The sequence below is a fragment of the Accipiter gentilis genome, chromosome 6 (assembly GCF_929443795.1).
Source record: "Accipiter gentilis chromosome 6, bAccGen1.1, whole genome shotgun sequence".
NCBI lineage: Eukaryota > Metazoa > Chordata > Aves > Accipitriformes > Accipitridae > Astur > Astur gentilis.
Window position 1 is genome coordinate 7,244,484 of NC_064885.1, and position 17,684 is coordinate 7,262,167.

At 55.5% G+C, this 17,684-nt stretch overlaps 4 protein-coding genes across 4 annotated transcripts in view; 2 read left to right on the forward strand and 2 right to left on the reverse strand.

The window, feature by feature from the left end:
- Positions 1–17,684, reverse strand: part of SUMF2 (sulfatase modifying factor 2) — a 221,877-nt gene that overhangs the window by 81,020 nt on the left and 123,173 nt on the right. The window lies entirely within an intron of this gene.
- Positions 10,716–11,641, forward strand: LOC126039845 (C-C motif chemokine 3-like). The gene is made up of 3 exons (XM_049803566.1): positions 10,716–10,868; positions 11,168–11,276; positions 11,451–11,641. Exons 1-3 carry the CDS (start codon positions 10,796–10,798, stop codon positions 11,542–11,544), a joined length of 276 nt encoding a protein of 91 aa, XP_049659523.1. The 5' UTR covers positions 10,716–10,795; the 3' UTR covers positions 11,545–11,641.
- LOC126039843 (PHD finger protein 7-like) lies at positions 12,804–15,314 on the forward strand. The gene is made up of 9 exons (XM_049803563.1): positions 12,804–13,026; positions 13,212–13,303; positions 13,391–13,492; positions 13,799–13,923; positions 14,006–14,168; positions 14,288–14,394; positions 14,516–14,629; positions 14,873–14,991; positions 15,142–15,314. The coding sequence occupies exons 1-9, from the start codon at positions 12,888–12,890 to the stop codon at positions 15,312–15,314; spliced, it is 1,134 nt and encodes a 377-aa protein (XP_049659520.1). The 5' UTR covers positions 12,804–12,887.
- LOC126039846 (C-C motif chemokine 3-like) lies at positions 16,407–17,302 on the reverse strand. The gene is made up of 3 exons (XM_049803567.1): positions 17,180–17,302; positions 16,772–16,880; positions 16,407–16,597 (listed from the first exon to the last, which is right to left on the reverse strand). The coding sequence occupies exons 1-3, from the start codon at positions 17,250–17,252 to the stop codon at positions 16,504–16,506; spliced, it is 276 nt and encodes a 91-aa protein (XP_049659524.1). The 5' UTR covers positions 17,253–17,302; the 3' UTR covers positions 16,407–16,503.

Here is a 17,684-nt window from a genome sequence, read left to right on the forward strand (position 1 = left end):
TGTTTCAGTTGAAGAAATTATGAGAAGCATGAGCCCTGGTGTTTCCCAAAGCAGGGAAGAGAACACAGGTATCTTGTTCTAATTGGTAATTGCAAGATTTGTTACCCAAAGAGCGAGGTATTTATCTGATGATGCTGTCACGATCTTTGAACAGTCGTGGCCTAACACCACTGATGAGGGTGAAGACCTGCAAGCAGTAGTCAGCAGATGGTGCTGCAATGCTGCTCTGCTGCACAGCTTAGACCTGCTCTACAACAGCTCGGAAAGACCTGGCTCAGAAACCCTGCATTGCTCCTTGGGAATCTCTGCCAATTTGTATGTTCCCACACTAGCCTCAGCTTGCTTGTATTCCCTTCCTGGAGTTTAACCTGACATAATTTTTGATGGGGATTCAAAATGTGCAAGTACTGTGCTCTGAGAAGTGATTATTGCACAAACAGCTCAGTCCCGTGGGTATGAGCTAGCTCCACATATTACAAAAAAACCCCCTATAATAGTTCTGACACATCATTGTCATCATCAGACTGTGAAAATGGCCTTCTGAGTGGATTTCATCCATGACTGCCAGAAGCATGTGGGACCCCATGGGTCTGGTGCTATGTGATATTTTCATTAATGCTATCTGAAACAAGCGTAGGCCTGTTAAATTTGCAGAGCGTGGAAGAATTGTGGTGTGCCGTCTAAAGAGGGTGGGAGAGGCCTGAGAACAGTCTACAAGGGTCACTGCAAGGAGGAAAGAACAAATTAATCCTTTGTTTTCATGCTGGGTAAGACACACTGTTCTGGTCTCAGACAACGGCAAAAAATGGAAAAAAAAATACTGCAGCAGTGAGGAAATGCTGGTAGATCACCTGGAGAGCGAGGAATTCTGTTCCTGGAGTGACGCTGACTGTTGATCTTCTGTGTAGAAGTTGATGACTCTCCCCAGCCCTGTTTTGTGTTGCTCTGAAAAACCACTTGCTCTAACCCCAAGGGGCTCTCCCTGCCCTCATAAAAACCTTAGATGGGAAACTGCATGTTCTTGCTCAGCAGGGTGCTCCTAATCTGAGCTGTGGGAGTGAGCAAATGCTGTTTAGCCCTTAGAGACAGCATGTCCTCTCCAGGGACCTGTTTCTGAAAGACCAGCTAGTTCATATTCACCTAGCCTGGATCCAGAGTTAACCTGGCCCTGGAAGGTGGGCATCACAGTGCATGTAGCTGACCCCTGAGTCATCTGCTCTTGACCTTTTCCTCCCTGCACGGCTGCTGTTAAGGAGTCCAGTCACCAGTAGCACGATGAGTTCACATCCTGCCTTCATGGACTGCTCTTGCAGAATTATGCACAAGCGAGCTTCTTCCTCTTCCTTGCAAACAGGCAGTCATCCCTGCATCTCGCTGCTTTGCTACCTTGCTTCTCTCTAGCCTCGTGCGCTCTGAGCCAGCAAGGTCTACTGCTGTCTCTTGTGCCCAAGATATTTGTTCTCTGTTGCTGGAGGCGGCTGCCAACTTCTTGTGTCCTACCCAGAGCATCCCTGGCACTTGTGCTCAAACCTCAGGAGTGTGTGTGTGTGTGGGGAACGAGGCTAGCACCCTTAATTTGCCACTGCCATGTGTGCTCCCAGCCTGCTGCTCTTGGTGATGGGGAGTTGGTGGGGACAGAGTCCTGGCGTGGGGACAGCTGTGGTGAGTCCTTGGTGGCAAAAATCACAGGTCAAACTGTTTTCACATAGCTCTATGGGCAAAAGACAGGCCCAGATGCAAGACTTAGCTATGTGTTGTTATTTCTAGTTCTTTGCACCCTTGGGACTCCTCTCCATCTTCCTGCCAGGCCTTTTCAGGGGTAGCAGGGTCTGCTTTTTGGAGGGGCTCTGAGCACATGGGGGAGCCCACCCCTAGGACTGCATTGAGGCATTTAGTCTGGGGTAGAAAGTAGTTTTCACACCACAGAGCACACTTTGAATCAGGAGCCATACCTCTCCTGGGAGGAGAAGGCTTTGTCTTGCTGAATTACACCCAGCAGGGTTAGGGCATGGAGTCTGCAGGAAGGAGCCATCTCTTAAAAGGATGGTAAAGGGCTAATGCTTGCCATTACTCCAGGCTTGGTCCTAAAAGCAAAGGCAAGATGTGACAGCTTGTTACCTGCTGGGCCATAAACCTCTGTGCTCTCACTGGAGAATTTACAGAAGGAAAAATCAGTCCCCTTCAGCTGAAAAGTGGAAGAAACTGTCCAAAGAGACAGCTTTGTGGCTGGGCCATGAGAGTGGGGGGATGCTGTGGGGTGCTGAGGTTTACAGACTGGGGGGATAGAAGTAAGAGAAGAGGAGGGACCAATAAATAATCCTGCCTACAGTGTGATTCAGTCCTACATCCTGTGGTTGAAAGGAGCAAGAGGAAAAGGATACAGGCTGACCCCAGAAATAGTCTGGTGCTGGTAAATTCAAAAGGGAGATTCCAGAGAAAGAGGAAGTCAATAGAAAAAGCCTGAAAATTTAAAATAGTGTTATAAAAATCTTTTGACTCAGCAGAGAGGCAGCACAGGAAGCTCTGAGGGACTCATCATACCCAAGTATACAGAGAAACCAAAAAGAGATAAACAGAAACCCCTGATGATCCCAAAGGAGATTTGATGTACTTAGGTGCTGCAGTGAAGGTGACCGTGTTCCTGGGGATGTGGCAGCAAGGACAGCGATCTGAGATGGGTAAACACAGGGAATGTGAAGAGTAAAATGTTGCCACTACAAAACTAAATTCTCTCCTGGGGAGCAGAAGCAGCAAGTAGTCAGCTTAGGAGATGGAGCTGCCTGCACTACGAGAGACTCTGCCTCAGCCCTGCACCTTCAGGGCAGAGAAAGAGGAAAAATTTGTAAGTGCTATTATTCAGTGATTCCAGACTGAACAGTTGAGCTGAGCAGGCCAGAGTGAAGCAGTTAATCGCATACCAAAACCCCCACAACCACTGAAACCACCTCCAGTTGTGGAGGGGAACACGTGAATCTAGTGTTTGTCCTGGGAATAAGAGAGCAGGCAGCTGCCGTCCGCCCAGGCTGACGGCATTTGTACAGCCTTGCAGAAGGTTTGATTCCAAAACAACATTGCAGTTAGTGACACCTTTTAAAGCAGGACTCTAAAACGCCTCTATGAATATCAGGCCCTTGTAAAGACAAACCAGTTCAAATTCAGAGGGAAGATCACACCTCTGATCTGGCAGGCTTCTCGAGCATGCTGGTTGCACAGTGGGACTGATACCCATTTGAGTGGTGGTTGGTTTTTATCTGCCCTGCTTGGGTCAGAAACCTGCATGAGAGACTTACTACTTTCATGTGGAAATCTAATTTCCCATTTATTTGTATTCCCAGCCAGTTTCTAGCCATATGTCCTTATACCCACAGTGTCCACCACACCTCTTTTCCACCCCTGGTGTCAACTCTGATGCATTCACACAGATTAGTCCCTCATTTTCCTAACCCCTCAACCCAAGCTCATTGCATTTGACTCTTCTCGTGTCGTGTAACACCAGGGTCTTGTCACAGTCTTGTGATCTGTAGCACGAGTCTTTCCCTGCCCCAGACATTTCTAGCCGACAGCCTCCCAAACTGGAACGGCTGCTACTGTTGTCCCTTGTCCCCAGCAGCATGATCGTACAGTCTGCACTGCTGAATCAAATCCTTTCTCCATTACTCCAGTCTTCAAGGTCATTATAATCTTTCTGTGTGATACCCTGGCCTCTTCTAGATTGATGATAGCATCTCGTTTTGCCTCATCAGCAAATTTCCTTTGCATTCTCCTGCTTTTTGTGCCAAGATCATTAATGCAAATGTTAAGCAGAATAATTTTTGAGGCAGAAACTCAAGGAACTGTACTGGTAAACCCCCTTCAGTCTAGCACATCCCCTTTCAGCTGAAGCAATTACCATGCCCCTTTCAGACGGCTCTTTACCCACTTTACATTTCATATGCCAGTCACATCTTCTCAGGCTTAGCTAATAATTTACTATGTGGCACCATTTCAAATGTCTTACTGAAGCCCAGATGAGCGAGATCTACTGCATTTCCTTCGTCGCAAATATCTGTGAACTTATAAAAGGAAGCTATTAGGTTAGTGTTGGTGTGCATCAGGACCCATACTGTGTGATGTACTGCGAATATGTTGTATCTTGTGCGATGCCTGACGATCTGGAGAGGGGAGTTCAGTGGGAGGCATATGTCTGCGAAATACAAGATTATTTACATTAATCAGGGTTGGAGAAGACTGGCGTTTAACAGAGTTGGTTGATGGAGCAACATGCTAGCAGATGACATTCACTCAGGAGTCATTTGAAATACTAATTTCTGTTTCTAAGGTCAAATGAACTACAGCTACTTGGGGAAGAAAAAGGCCTGTGGTAATGTTTTTGAGTTTATAGACAGATTTTAAAGATATTTGCGTCCTGAGTATTTGGCCCATGTGACTTAGAAGTCTCTGTTCCATTCCTCTTCAATGACATTCAGGTCCCCTAAATGCCATCTTCTTTTAGAAAATGAGACTTAATATCTCCTTATTTTCTAGAGTTGATCTTTAGTGCTGCAAGTCCGAGGATTAAGCAGAATATTGGAGTGTGCGAAGGATGGGACAGAAACTAATTCTCCAAACACCATAATGTTGTTGTAGAAACCAGCAGGATGATCTCTGAATGCCACATTCAGCTCTGATCATTTTGACTCAGAGATGGATAGAGCTGACACAGAAGACTTTGAGCTAGGTGATGAAAGCGTTTAGTGACTTGGAGATGAAAGATTGAAAAGAATGGGGCAAATAGATGAAGAGAGCTTAAAAATAAACATTCAATATTGATTACTTACCCTTTCATGCAGAAGAAGAAAGGGACATCTAAGTGGTTAAAACCATTTAAAGAGAGAAACCATGCACTAGAGGGAAATATCTTGACACAAGGCATAATTAACACGTGAAACTCTCTGCCAGAAGGCCTCATCAAGGGCAAAAAGTGGAGAAGACAGACAAACAATTGCTATGAGATAACCCCAGCTATGTGAGTTTAGATAATTTTTTATTTTTAGCCTGTTTGAATGGAAATGGGTCTTATGCAATCTGCCGTCTGGGTGCAGGAGGTAGCAATAGTTGGTGTCTACAAACTCAAAACTGAAATCACTTATTGCAGTCAGACAACTTCTTTTTAAAGTCCCAGTGATGGACTCACGTGGACAGGCACAGATCTCTACAGAGGCAGTAGCCGAGAGCCACTGGCTCTGCTAAATTGCACGGAAGAGCTGTAGGTCAGTACATCTGGGAGACCAGAGTCCATATGCCTTTACAAAACCCAAACCAGCCCTGGTGAGAATTAGCCCCAGGTTTTTCCTCCACTTGAGCGCAAGGATGAGGACAAGGCTGCAGTGCAAGTTGGGAGCCACAGGAGATAAATAGCAGGATGGGGTCTGGGGTGGGAGGTAGGCATGGGGTGGGGGGCAGAGAGAGAGCAAAAGAAGGAAAGAAGGCAAGAAGGCTGTGAGTGCTGTTTGGGGGAGTTAGGGCAGAGCGAAGCCAAGTTCACGGTGTGGCAAGATGGTCCAGTGGGCTGGTGAGCTTTGAACCCGGGTGGTTTCACTGTGCCTTGTGCTCTGAATCTTGCTAATAGAGGGATGTATTTACGTTTAGGTGAAGCAGGGGTCTTCTTTCTCATGTAAACAGTTGCTCTGCCCATGCAGCATTTCTCTTCCCTGGTTTTCTTTAAAGAAATCTATCTCCTTGCCTTAAGGAGCGAAGGGTGCTTGAGGCTGGGGACTTGGACTCAACATGGGGAGTCTGGGAGAGGTGAGAGAAGCTGGGGCTGCAGCCGTCTCGGGGTGAAATCTGTCCCCTGGGGTGGTCTCTAAGCTCTCAGACATAGAGCTGAGGATAACCAGCTCCGGGTGTCTCTGTGGTTTGGTAGAGCTGTGCTGGGTGGCTGGAAGGTGGCAGGCACACGTCCTTTTGTTGGACCTTACTAATCCCCTTGTGTTTTTCTGTAATGTGTGCATGCACAATGGTGTGCTGCAACCTCCTGCCTGGGAGGAGATTATTTTTGCTCTTGCCGCTCTCTTTCCTTTCAGTCTAGTGTAGAAGTTGCTCAAGCTGTGGGGAGGACTGTCTTTGATCCAGGACCATAGAAAAATCCCTGTCCTGGGTTGTGTGTCTTTGTGCAGGGCATAACACAGGATTCTCTGAGAGGGAAAGGACATTCAGGAATTTGTATTAAAGAGTTCAGTGGGGACTGGTTTAGGAATTCCGCTTTGGACGCTGAGTTACTCTTATAAAACAGTATATGCAAGGGTCAGTGACAGCTTGCTGCAGGGTGAGAGTGATGGGTGATCTGTGTTTTCCTTGTAACCTCTACCCATGGGACCCCTTTGCATAATTTTTATCAATGATGAGTGACACTTCCCAGACAGATGTTGCGTAATGCCGTGTGGTTTCCTCTACACTTGCATGGGATTGTGGTGTTGGCAGTTTCTTTCATTTCTTTCTGCCCGTGGTTTCCTTCTTATTCTGGTGCATGGTGAAGGCAGAAGGGCTGCCGCGATCCCTTTTGTGCTGCGAGACGCTGGGCCCCGTGTGTCTGGCAGCCTCTCCTGAAAGAGGTGCAGAGAGCATCCCTCTGCCCTGACTCCGGGTCAGAAATACAGCCTGCTTCTGGCAGCGAGCAGGGATTTGTCCTCAGGATAAATCTGCAGAGTTTGGGAGGCTTTCCTAAAGTCAGTTGCAGACTGAGGCAGCTGTGTCTCGGCTTTCCTTAAGAGCTGGTCGGGGACCAGAAAGTGATGCTGTCCTCTTACAGTGACTGAGATCATCCCTCGTCTTCTCTTCTAGTCTAAATGAATCCCGTGGCATTGGCTGGCTGCCCTGTCTGGACACAAGACTTTCTTAGTGCTCTTTTCTTGCTCTTCTCCTATCACTTATTTCTTGAAATGCACGTCCCTAAGGGGCAAGTTTCTCACCAGCAGCAGTCACCCCAGTACTGAGCAAATCTGGCGGCCTGCTCTGACCCCACTCTGTCCCTGCTGTTTCTGGCTGCCGTCTCAGTGCAGTTCTTCACCTGTCACCGTGCCTCGACTTGTCCCCCTCTGCCTTGCCAGCTGCCTGCCATCAGGTCAGTAATGAGGGTCCCTCTGCTCTTTTAACTGTGCTCACAGCCCCTGGGGGTAATGTGTTTTTTAGACTTTAATTCCCTCGTTTTCTTAAGGAGACATATGCAAGGCAGTGCCAAAAGCATCTGATAATGCAAGACTTGTGTCATGTTTGCTCATCACTGGCTTTCTGGTACCTCTTCTACTCCATGTGAGTTTGTCTTGCTAATCACCTGTGATTTAGAGATGGCCATAGCCTGGCTGGGGTGGGAGTTAGGGGAATCTCTGAGGCCTTTTTGTTTGACTACACCTGCCTTATCTACCTCTTCCTTATTTGTTCTCTTTTGCCTTTTTTCACCTGCGTGCACTAAATTTTGATTGTGTTGAGTACTTGACCATAACCTCTTGTTTTCTTTATGCAACGACAAGCCAAAAAGAGGTGGCATCTTTGGCTACGTGCTCCCCTTCCTAACTAATGGGCCTTTACTTTCTTTTGTTTTTCAAATTTGTATTTGGAAAGCTGGGTTTTCTTGTCTCCTGTGTTTCCCCCCTTTCCTGTGCCTTGAATTTCTCTTGTGTTTCTCTGCTGGATTAGAAAGTCATCTGCTTACAGAGGTCTTCCATGGCAGGAGAAGTAAAACCATAAGTAATTTCTTCACTCTCCCTTTATATCAGTTCCTTATATTTAATTCCTTAAATGCACTTAAACACAAACTATCTACTTTTGCTGAGCTGCAGTTTTGTGCAATTCGTTGTAATATCCTCGATTCCAGTTAGAAGGGAAAGTATTTCATCAGCATCCAGTAAGAAGTCCCATCCGGCTCTCATCTAAATGGAGAACTGAAAGCTTGGCCAACCACTTCTGCAGCAAAGAGGAAATATTTTTGCCATTTCCAACAGAAATAATCTTTGCAATTGTGAGATTTTCTGTGGCTCCTACTGGATGACAAACTTTCCTGTGGTAACTGCTAAAGCCGATAGCCACAGATCATCATGCTTCTGCTTGTCATTGCGATGATCTCAGTTTCTAATACTTGCTGGGTGTGGGATATTCCTCACCACCACCCTGGCATTTCTCATTTCCCATTGCTACGCTCTTACCTATCCCACTCCTCTCTGCTTGGGCAGGCCAAGGGGTTCCCACCGAGCCAGCGTTGCTCACTGCCATTGCTCATCCGCAGCTGTGGGCCCCATGACTTGGTTCTCCTGCCCAAGCCAAGCTCAACCCTGACTTGGGGCTGCTCTTCCCAGAATTATCCCCCCCTGAGGTTTGGGTAGCTCAGCATCTTGTTCCAACAGTTGACCGAGAGGAGCAGTTGCTGGTTGCCTTCATTATAACAGCCTGTCGCACGCTGATGTCCTCCCCTGGACTTCTCCTTGTTAAAGAAAGCGAAGCTGGCTCTGGTGAGGGCAGGAGAAATGCCAGAATGGGGTAGTTGGAGGGCAGAGGTCTGGGGCAGGTGTTCGTGGGAGATGTGGGGGTTTTCAGGCAGAGAGGTTTGTAAAAACACAAAAGGCTTCTGCTGGCTGACCCCTGAACTTGAAATTCCGCTGCACACAGAAGATGCTTTGAGGTTAGGAGAAACCTCTTAGTGACTCTGCAATGGCATTCACAGAAAAACTCACACAGATCTTCAGCCGTCTGAGGAATTGAGCCTTTTCCTTCTGCTTTTGTGTATCCAGTGACATTTGACAAGCAGGAGCATTTATAGCAGGTACTACCACTCCTCCAAGCCCTTCTTAAATGCCCCAGATGAAGACCCTGGTCACCATTAATTACAAAGGATTTATTCATCCGTAGCCCCAGGCGCAGAGCAGCTTAAACAGAAATAGCTGAAACATTAGCAGTTGGAGAAGGAACCTGGGGAAGTCCCTTCTGTTCATATCACCACGCTGAGGCCACATCAGCGCTGCCTAGCTCCTCCTGAAGGTCTCCAGTGAGATGATTTACAGCGGTTCTCACCTCTGACCCATCTTTTCTAAAAGAAACAATCATGACCTTTTCTCCTAATCCTACACCTCCTCTCAAGGGCTAGCTCGGAGGGATGCATCCTTCAGACAGGGACCTGTTGGGATGGGAAAGTTTTCTGGGCAAAAGGCCATTGCAGCCACCGTGAGGTTTATCCCTGCTTCGGAATGGGGAGAATCGCCCCTGCCATGCGGTGAGGATGGGGAGATGGGCACAGCCATTACTCAGCATCTTGATGAGTTAGACTTTTTGCTTTGAATCATGGTGGAAGGAATTAGTCATGCCCCAGCAAGGGTCAGGAGGCAGGCAGTGGGAGGCCAGGGGTTTGTGTGGTAGCTGGGCAACAAAACTTTTGTGGCACCATGGGGCAGCATCAGGGTAAGGCTGGGGAAACAGAAAAAAAAAAAAAAAAAAGAGGAAGTAGCAACTTTGGCAGCTCTTTCCTTCTGGGTGTGCACTGGCGGGGGCGTTCTGGAATCACCCTCTGGGATTGGAAATGTTGCCCCTTTTCATTCATGCTATGAGCTCCTTGAGGTTCCATCTGCAAGGCTGCAATGAGCTGATCTCAGTGGGCGCCAGCAGAATCCACTCCTCCCTCCAGCTCCTACTCTTAGTGCCCTATCTCCTGAAATGGATGTATTTGCTTTTGGGGGGCTAAGGCAGTACAGAGCGCTTAAATTGGATGAAATTATCCTGCTTGGGAAGAAGTGGGCAAGCAGTAAATGTAACATCTTGACTGTTAAGAGGCTGCAGATTGCAGCCAAAACTAAAATTCCTGGAGAGGTGTAAATCCTCTGTTCACCCTGGGGACTGGGAGGGTGGCAGGTTAGGCTGCAGCCTGAGCCTACTGCTCCAGCCCTGGAGCAGAGCAACAGAGTCCAGTCCCTACAAGCCATCCAATCCTCCATGTCTCTGCAACATTTCCAGCGTGAGAATAGTACTTTTGATGTATTACCAGGACAAAGGGAAAAATGTGAGACTCCCAGTCACTTCTAGCTCAACACCACCTCATTCCTGCACGATCTTTCCTTCTGACATGTCCAACCAAGAATCAACCAAGTGGAGATGAATGTATGTGCAATGCATTGTTATGGGGCTAACTCCGTATGCCTGCTGTGACCGGTGGAGCAGGGTGAGAAGTGGTATTTCTGGCAAAACTGGGGATAAGTTGGGATTTGACCCCTGGCAGTGGCTTTCTGGGGGTGTCCGTGCCCTGGCATCTCAGCTGGGCCGCAGAGCAGGTCCGCAGCCCCCCGACACGGCGACGCCTCTGGGGCTGTCGGAAGGCAAATCCCCGCCTGGAGCTTGCCGGTGGTGCTTCACGGCCGCCTGCTTGGCACTGCCATCGGGGCTCTGGCCACCGAGCTTGGCGCCCCGGCCTGGCTCGAGGCCGGTGGGGTGCTTGCAGCAGCGGCAGGGTTGGTGTCGTGGGGGCTTGGGCTCTGGCCGGTCCCCGCCGGGCCCCCAAATGGAATCTGAAAGTGGCAGCCCCACGGCCGGCACTTCCCCTTCTGCGGTTGCCCTGCCTTCTCCAGCTCAGCAAAGCTGGACGATCCTGACATAATTTCCCCGTTACGATGCGCTCATTTTCGTTCCCTTGAAACCCCGCGCCCGCCCAGCGGCCAGGGATAAAAGGCGGGCAGCGCCGCAGGGGCCGAGCATCGTGCAGAGGAGAGCCCAGCAGCCCCCCAGCTCCAGCTCCAGCTCCAGCTCCAGCCCCGCTCGCGAATCCCTCGGCCCCCGCAGCACCATGAAGGTCCCCGCAGCCGCCCTGGTCGCTCTCCTCCTCGTGGCCGCCTGCTCCCCGTCCGAGGCCCATCTCGGTGAGTCCGGCATCGCCGCGTCCTGCCCGGGGCGGGGTGTGCCATCGCTCCGCGGGAGCTGACGGAGACCCCCGTCCCCGTCAGCGGGGACCCTCGCGGCTCTGGGGAGGGCTGCGAGCGGGAGACCACCGCCAACGCCGGGGATGGGGATGGGGCTCAGGCTCGGGCCGTCCTGGGGGGCCGCCGCCAGGGAACGTGACGCACGGGGGGCCGGGGGAGATGGCGCGTCCCTGGGGCCGGAGCCCGTGCTGTGGCCGGGGTCTCACCGGGGCGGTCCGTCCGTCTCTCTGCCCTCGCAGACGGCATCCCCACCACCTGCTGCTTCAGCTACCAGCAACGCCCCGTCCCGCGCGGCCTCATCGCCTCCGTCTACGTCACCAGCAGCCGCTGCGCCAAGCCGGGAGTGATGTGAGTGCCCACCGCCGCCCTGCCGGGGGCTCGGGCTGCGACGGCCGGGGCAGCGCCCTGAGGGTGGCCGGGAGGGGGACGGGAACGGGGACGGGGCGCTGCCGGCAGGACCCAGCACAGGCACCCCACGGCCCTGGCTGAGCGCCCCGACCGACGCGGGTTTTCTCCCGGCAGCCTGGTCACCAAGAAGAAGAAGGAGCTGTGCGTGGACCCCCAGGCGCCCTGGGTGCAGGCGCACCTGAACCACTTCCAGACCCTGAAGAACTGACCCTTCCCCGGTGCCACCCGCCATGCCCCTGCTGCTGCCCCCGGCGGGCTGGGCTTCCAGCCCCCGGCACGCGGGAGCGTACTTGAACTGATGCTGCCTTCAGAGGGAAAGTTTATTTTATTTAACTTATTTAAGTTAAAATAAATATATTTTGCTAAGACAAGTAAAAATATTAAAATAAACTTTTATTATGGAGGATCTGTGTGTTTGTTGGACATGGGCTCAGAGGGCAGTTCGCTGTCGGGGTGTCCTTTGAGGATCCCGACCTTTTTTTAACTTAGCCCCAGTGCTGGGAGCTGGGGCACTGTGCGAGGGTCCCTGTGCTGGGGTGCTGGGTGACGGGGTGAGGACAGGGGTGATCACATCAGGGGCCGGGGGCGATGCCGCCTACCTGGATGCAGCAGCGGTGGAACCGGGCGCTGGCGCAGGTGGGACAGACCAGGGTGTCGTAGCAGGGCCACCGTGCCACCACCTCCTGGCAGACGAGGCAGGGGGTCTGGTCCTGCTGCACCGCCTGCACCCGCTGCACTGGCCGGTGTTCCAGCAAAGGACCTGGGGGACACAGGTGGCGGTTCAGCCCCGGCCCCACTCTGCCCCGGCCGGTGACACGGGGTCACTGATAAAGCCGCCTACCTTCTCCAACTCCCCATTTTCCACAGAAATGGGCCTTTTTAGACGAAGGAGGATCTGGGGGGTTGCTCGCGGATGGCTGCCAGAGCATCACCCCTGGGGGCTGCTGACCGGTGCGGCGCCGGACACGGGGCATGGGGACCACGGTGGGGACACGTGCCCCCGGCCTCACCTTCTGTGCCACCCGCTCCAGCTCCTGCCAGATGTCAGGGAGGAGGAAGCCGTAGAAGCCCTCTTCATCGGCCCCTCGCTGGATCAGCCCGCTGGCGTGGTACTGCAAGAAGGGCAAAGAGGGCACGTGCCGGGGGCTGTCGGCGGTGCGGGGCTGGGGACCGGGGGGTGTCGAGCGCCGGGGACTCACCAGGCAGTTCTCATGGACGCAGAGCCCGTCCTGACAGCACAGCTGCCCGACCACCTCGGGGTCACAGTGTGCCCGCCGGCACAGCCCACACACTGCTGGGACGCAGCCGCACTGTTACGCCCAGCACCAGTGCCAGGGTGCCGGCGGGGGTAACGCCAGAAGCAGGATGGGGGAGAGGATAGAACACACAGCACCGCTGCTGTCACAAAGCACCCGGGCTGGATAAACACCCTCGGCAACCTCCGCCATCTCAGTGGCACCTTTGGCACGGACACTGGAGGATCAAGATGGTGTTCGACCTCACCAACGACCCCACGCCCAGCCATCTCCTTCGCTGCAGCCACTCACAGTGATGGAGGTGAGGTCCCAGTGCTGCAACATGGTGCAGCCCCCCCCTGCCCAGTGTCCCGCAGAGCTGCAGGAGGAGCAGGCAGGACCCTCCTCTGCGCCTCCCCTGCCTGTAAAGAAGCATCAGGTCCCCGAGGAGGAAGGTGAGTGCAGAACATCACCCCAGGCACCTGCCACTGGAGATTTTGGCCGGTGTCTGGCCATGCAAGCAGTGGCCCCCACATGGTGGGAAGGTGCTCCGGCCTCTCCCCCATCCTGCTTCTGGCGTTACCCCCGCCGGCACCCTGGCACTGGTGCTGGGGGTAACAGTGCGGCTGCGTCCCGGCAGTGTGTGGGCTGTGCCGGCGGGCACACTGTGACCCTGAGGTGGTCGGGCAGCTGTGCTGTCAGGACGGGCTCTGCGTCCATGAGAACTGCCTGGTGAGTCCCCGGCGCTCGACACCCCCCGGTCCCCAGCCCCGCACCGCCGACAGCCCCCGGCACGTGCCCTCTTTGCCCTTCTTGCAGTACCACGCCAGCGGGCTGATCCAGCGAGGGGCCGATGAAGAGGGCTTCTACGGCTTCCTCCTCCCTGACATCTGGCAGGAGCTGGAGCGGGTGGCACAGAAGGTGAGGCCGGGGGCACGTGTCCCCACCGTGGTCCCCATGCCCCGTGTCCGGCACCACACCGGTCAGCAGCCCCCAGGGGTGATGCTCTGGCAGCCATCCGCGAGCAACCCCCCAGATCCTCCTTGATCTAAAAAGGCCCATTTCTGTGGAAAATGGGGAGTTGGAGAAGGTAGGCGGCTTTATCAGTGGCCCCATGTCACCGGCCAGGTGGCCCACCGAAGCGTGGCAGGGCTGTGCCGGGCGAGGGCAACCCGGGCTCGCCGGGGGGCACATGGCGCTGACCGTCGCCCTCCGTGCCGTCCTCAGAGGTGCTGCATCTGCCGGCTGCGGGGTGCCTCGGTCACCTGTCAGCGCCGGCACTGCCCCCGGAGCTTCCACTTCCCCTGCGGCAGCGAGCGGGGCTGCGTCTCCCAGTTCTTCGGGGAGTTCAAGTGAGTGTAGCCGCCCCACGGGGATGGGGACGGGGACAGGGCAGAGTGGGGCTGGGGCTGAACCGCCACCTGCGTCCCCCAGGTCCTTCTGCTGGAAGCACCGGCCGGTGCAGCGGGTGCGGGCGGTGCAGCAGGACCAGACCCCCTGCCTCGTCTGCCAGGAGGTGGTGGCACGGCGGCCCTGCTACGACACCCTGGTCTGTCCCACCTGCGCCAGCGCCCGGTTCCACCGCTGCTGCATCCAGGTAGGCGGCATCGCCCCCGGCCCCTGACGTGATCACCCCTGTCCTCACCCCGTCACCCAGCTCCGGGGGTGGCGAGCGGGACCCCCCTGCCACGGATGCTGAGGCCACCTCTGCCCCAGGGCCAGGCGCTGCGCTCTGGCCTGCACCATTTCCGCTGCCCGCTCTGCCAGGACGTGGACGCCTTCCAGGAGGAGATGTTTCGCCTTGGCATCAAAATCCCCGACAGGTCGGTGCCCTCCCCGCTGCCTCCCTCCACGATGCTCTGGCCGGTCCCCTCCTGCCTTCCTGGGTTCCAGAGTGGGGTGTCCCCTCCAGCACCAGGGCTGAGAGGTTCCCGGTTCCCACAGGGATGCTGCCTGGGAGGAGGACGGGGCGTTCGCCGACCAACACGTGCGGCACAGCTCCTGCGATGCCAGCCAGTGCCTGTGCCCAGTGGGACGGAAGGAGGCGGAGGAGAAGGGGTGAGTGCTGGTGGCCCCGGTCCCCACAGCCCCAGTGAGGAGCCAATTCCTTCATCTCCTCCTTTGGGCAGGGATGGAGGTTCCCTGGGATGCTGAGCCGGGCATGGCGCAGGGTGCGTGCCAGCAGCTCAACCTCGGCTGCTGGGGAGGGGACCAAAGTGGAGGTGGATTCAGCACAGTGCCGGGGCTGGAACCCCACAGCTCAGGGGCCTTTGGTGACAGTGGGTCCCGTTGCTCCCCCAGGCCCTGGAGACTTCTGCTCTGCAGCTCCTGTGGCTCCCGCGGGACCCACCAGCTCTGCTCCGCCGTGGGAGAAGACGCTGACTCCTGGGAGTGCGGTGACTGCAGCGACACTGGCACCGGTGAGGGGTGCAGCCGGGGGGACAGGGTCCCCAGGGCCACGTGGCCACCACAGCCAGCTGGGATCTGGGGACAGGCGCAGGGCTGTGACCCGAGGAGGGAAGGAGTGTGGCATGGGCTTGTTGTGCTCATCATCTCCCTGCCCCTTGCAGTGCCCCCCGTTGAAGCCGTCGCAGACTCCAGCCCCCCGGCTCCGGGACCCTCGCGCAGTGCCCCGGCTCCTGGCACTTTGGCTGAGGTAAAAGAGGCCGGGATCCTCGAAGGACACCCCAACAGCCAACTGCCCTCTGAGCCCATGTCCAACGAACGTGCCGATCTTCCATAATAAAAGGTTTTTCCATATTTTCCCTAGTGTCGTGGTTTCAGCCCAGCTAGTAACAAAGCACCAGGAAGCTGCTCGCTCACTCCTCCTCCCTGGCCCCGGTGGGATGAGGAGAAAGTATAAAGAAAAGCTTGTGGGTCAAGACAAGGATAGGGAGGGATCACTCACCAGTTATGGTCATGGGCAAAAGACAGGCTCATCTCAGGGAAGAAACAAAATCAATGTAATTTACTACAAATCAAATCAAAACAAGGATACTGAGAAGTAAAGCCATACCATAGAACACCTTCCCCCCACCCCTCCCTCCTTCCTAGCTCAAGTCCACTCCCGAATTCTCTACGTCATTCTCTCCAGCAGCACAGGGAGACAGGGAATGGGGATTGGGGTCAATTCATCACACATTGTCTCTGCCACTCCTTCCTTCTCAGGGGGAGGAATCCTCACTCGTCCCCTGCTCCAGCGTGGGGTCCCTCCCACGGGAGACAGTCCTCCACAAACTTCTCCAATGCGAGTCCTTCCCACGGGCTGCAGTCCTTCACGAACTGCCCCAGTGTGGGTCCTTTCCGTGGGCTGCAGTCCTTCAGGCACAGACTGCACCAGCGTGGGCTTTCCCATGGAGTCACGGCCGTCTTGGGGGGCATCCCCCTGCTCCGGAGTGGGTTCCTCTCTCCCCGGGCTGCAGGTGGGCATCTGCTCCCCTGCTCACCTCCATGGGCTGTGGGGGGACAGCCTGCCATCTCATCGGGGCTGCAGGGGTATCCCCTCCTCCAGCACATCTCCTTCCCCTCCTTCCTCGCTGACCTCGGTATCTGCACAGGGGTTTCTCTCACATTCCACTCCCCTCTCTGCTGCAGGTTCCCCTTCTTAAATCTGTTATCCCAGAGGTGCTACTGCCATCACTGATGGGCTCGGCCGTGACCAGCGCCGGGTCCGACTTGGAGCTGGGGAAGCTTCTAGCAGCTTCTCACAGGAGCCACCCCTGCAGCCCCTCCCCGCTATCAAAACCCCACAACACAAACGCAGAACACCTCGTCTTAGCAAAATATATTTATTTTAACTTAAATAAGTTAAATAAAATAAACTTTCCCTCTGAAGGCAGCATCAGTTCAAGTACGCTCCCGCGTGCCGGGGGCTGGAAGCCCAGCCCGCCGGGGGCAGCAGCAGGGGCATGGCGGGTGGCACCGGGGAAGGGTCAGTTCTTCAGGGTCTGGAAGTGCTTCAGATGCGCCTGCACCCAGGGCGCCTGGGGGTCCACGCACAGCTCCTTCTTCTTCTTGGTGACCAGGCTGCCGGGAGAAAACCCGCGTCGGTCGGGGCGCTCATCCAGGGCCGTGGGGTGCCTGTGCTGGGTCCTGCCGGCAGCGCCCCGTCCCCGTTCCCGTCCCCCTCCCGGCCACCCTCAGGGCGCTGCCCCGGCCGTCGCAGCCCGAGCCCCCGGCAGGGCGGCGGTGGGCACTCACATCACTCCCGGCTTGGCGCAGCGGCTGCTGGTGACGTAGACGGAGGCGATGAGGCCGCGCGGGACGGGGCGTTGCTGGTAGCTGAAGCAGCAGGTGGTGGGGATGCCGTCTGCGAGGGCAGAGAGACGGACGGACCGCCCCGGTGAGACCCCGGCCACAGCACGGGCTCCGGCCCCAGGGACGCGCCATCTCCCCCGGCCCCCCGTGCGTCACGTTCCCTGGCGGCGGCCCCCCAGGACGGCCCGAGCCTGAGCCCCATCCCCATCCCCGGCGTTGGCGGTGGTCTCCCGCTCGCAGCCCTCCCCAGAGCCGCGAGGGTCCTCGCTGACGGGGACGGGGGTCTCCGTCAGCTCCCGCGGAGCGATGGCACACCCCGCCCCGGGCAGGACGCGGCGATGCCGGACTCACCGAGATGGGCCTCGGACGGGGAGCAGGCGGCCACGAGGAGGAGAGCGACCAGGGCGGCTGCGGGGACCTTCATGGTGCTGCGGGGGCCGAGGGATTCGCGAGTGGGGCTGGAGCTGGAGCTGGAGCTGGAGCTGGGGGGCTGCTGGGCTCTCCTCTGCACGATGCTCAGCCCCTGCAGCGCTGCCCGCCTTTTATCCCCGGCCGCTGGGCGGGCGCGGGGTTTCAAGGGAACGAAAATGAGCGCATCGTAACGGGGAAATTATGTCAGGATCGTCCAGCTTTGCTGAGCTGGAGAAGGCAGGGCAACCGCAGAAGGGGAAGTGCCGGCCGTGGGGCTGCCACTTTCAGATTCCATTTGGGGGCCCGGCGCGGACCGGCCAGAGCCCAAGCCCCCACGACACCGACCCTGCCGCTGCTGCAAGCACCCCACCGGCCTCGAGCCAGGCCGGGGCGCCAAGCTCGGTGGCCAGAGCCCCGATGGCAGTGCCAAGCAGGCGGCCGTGAA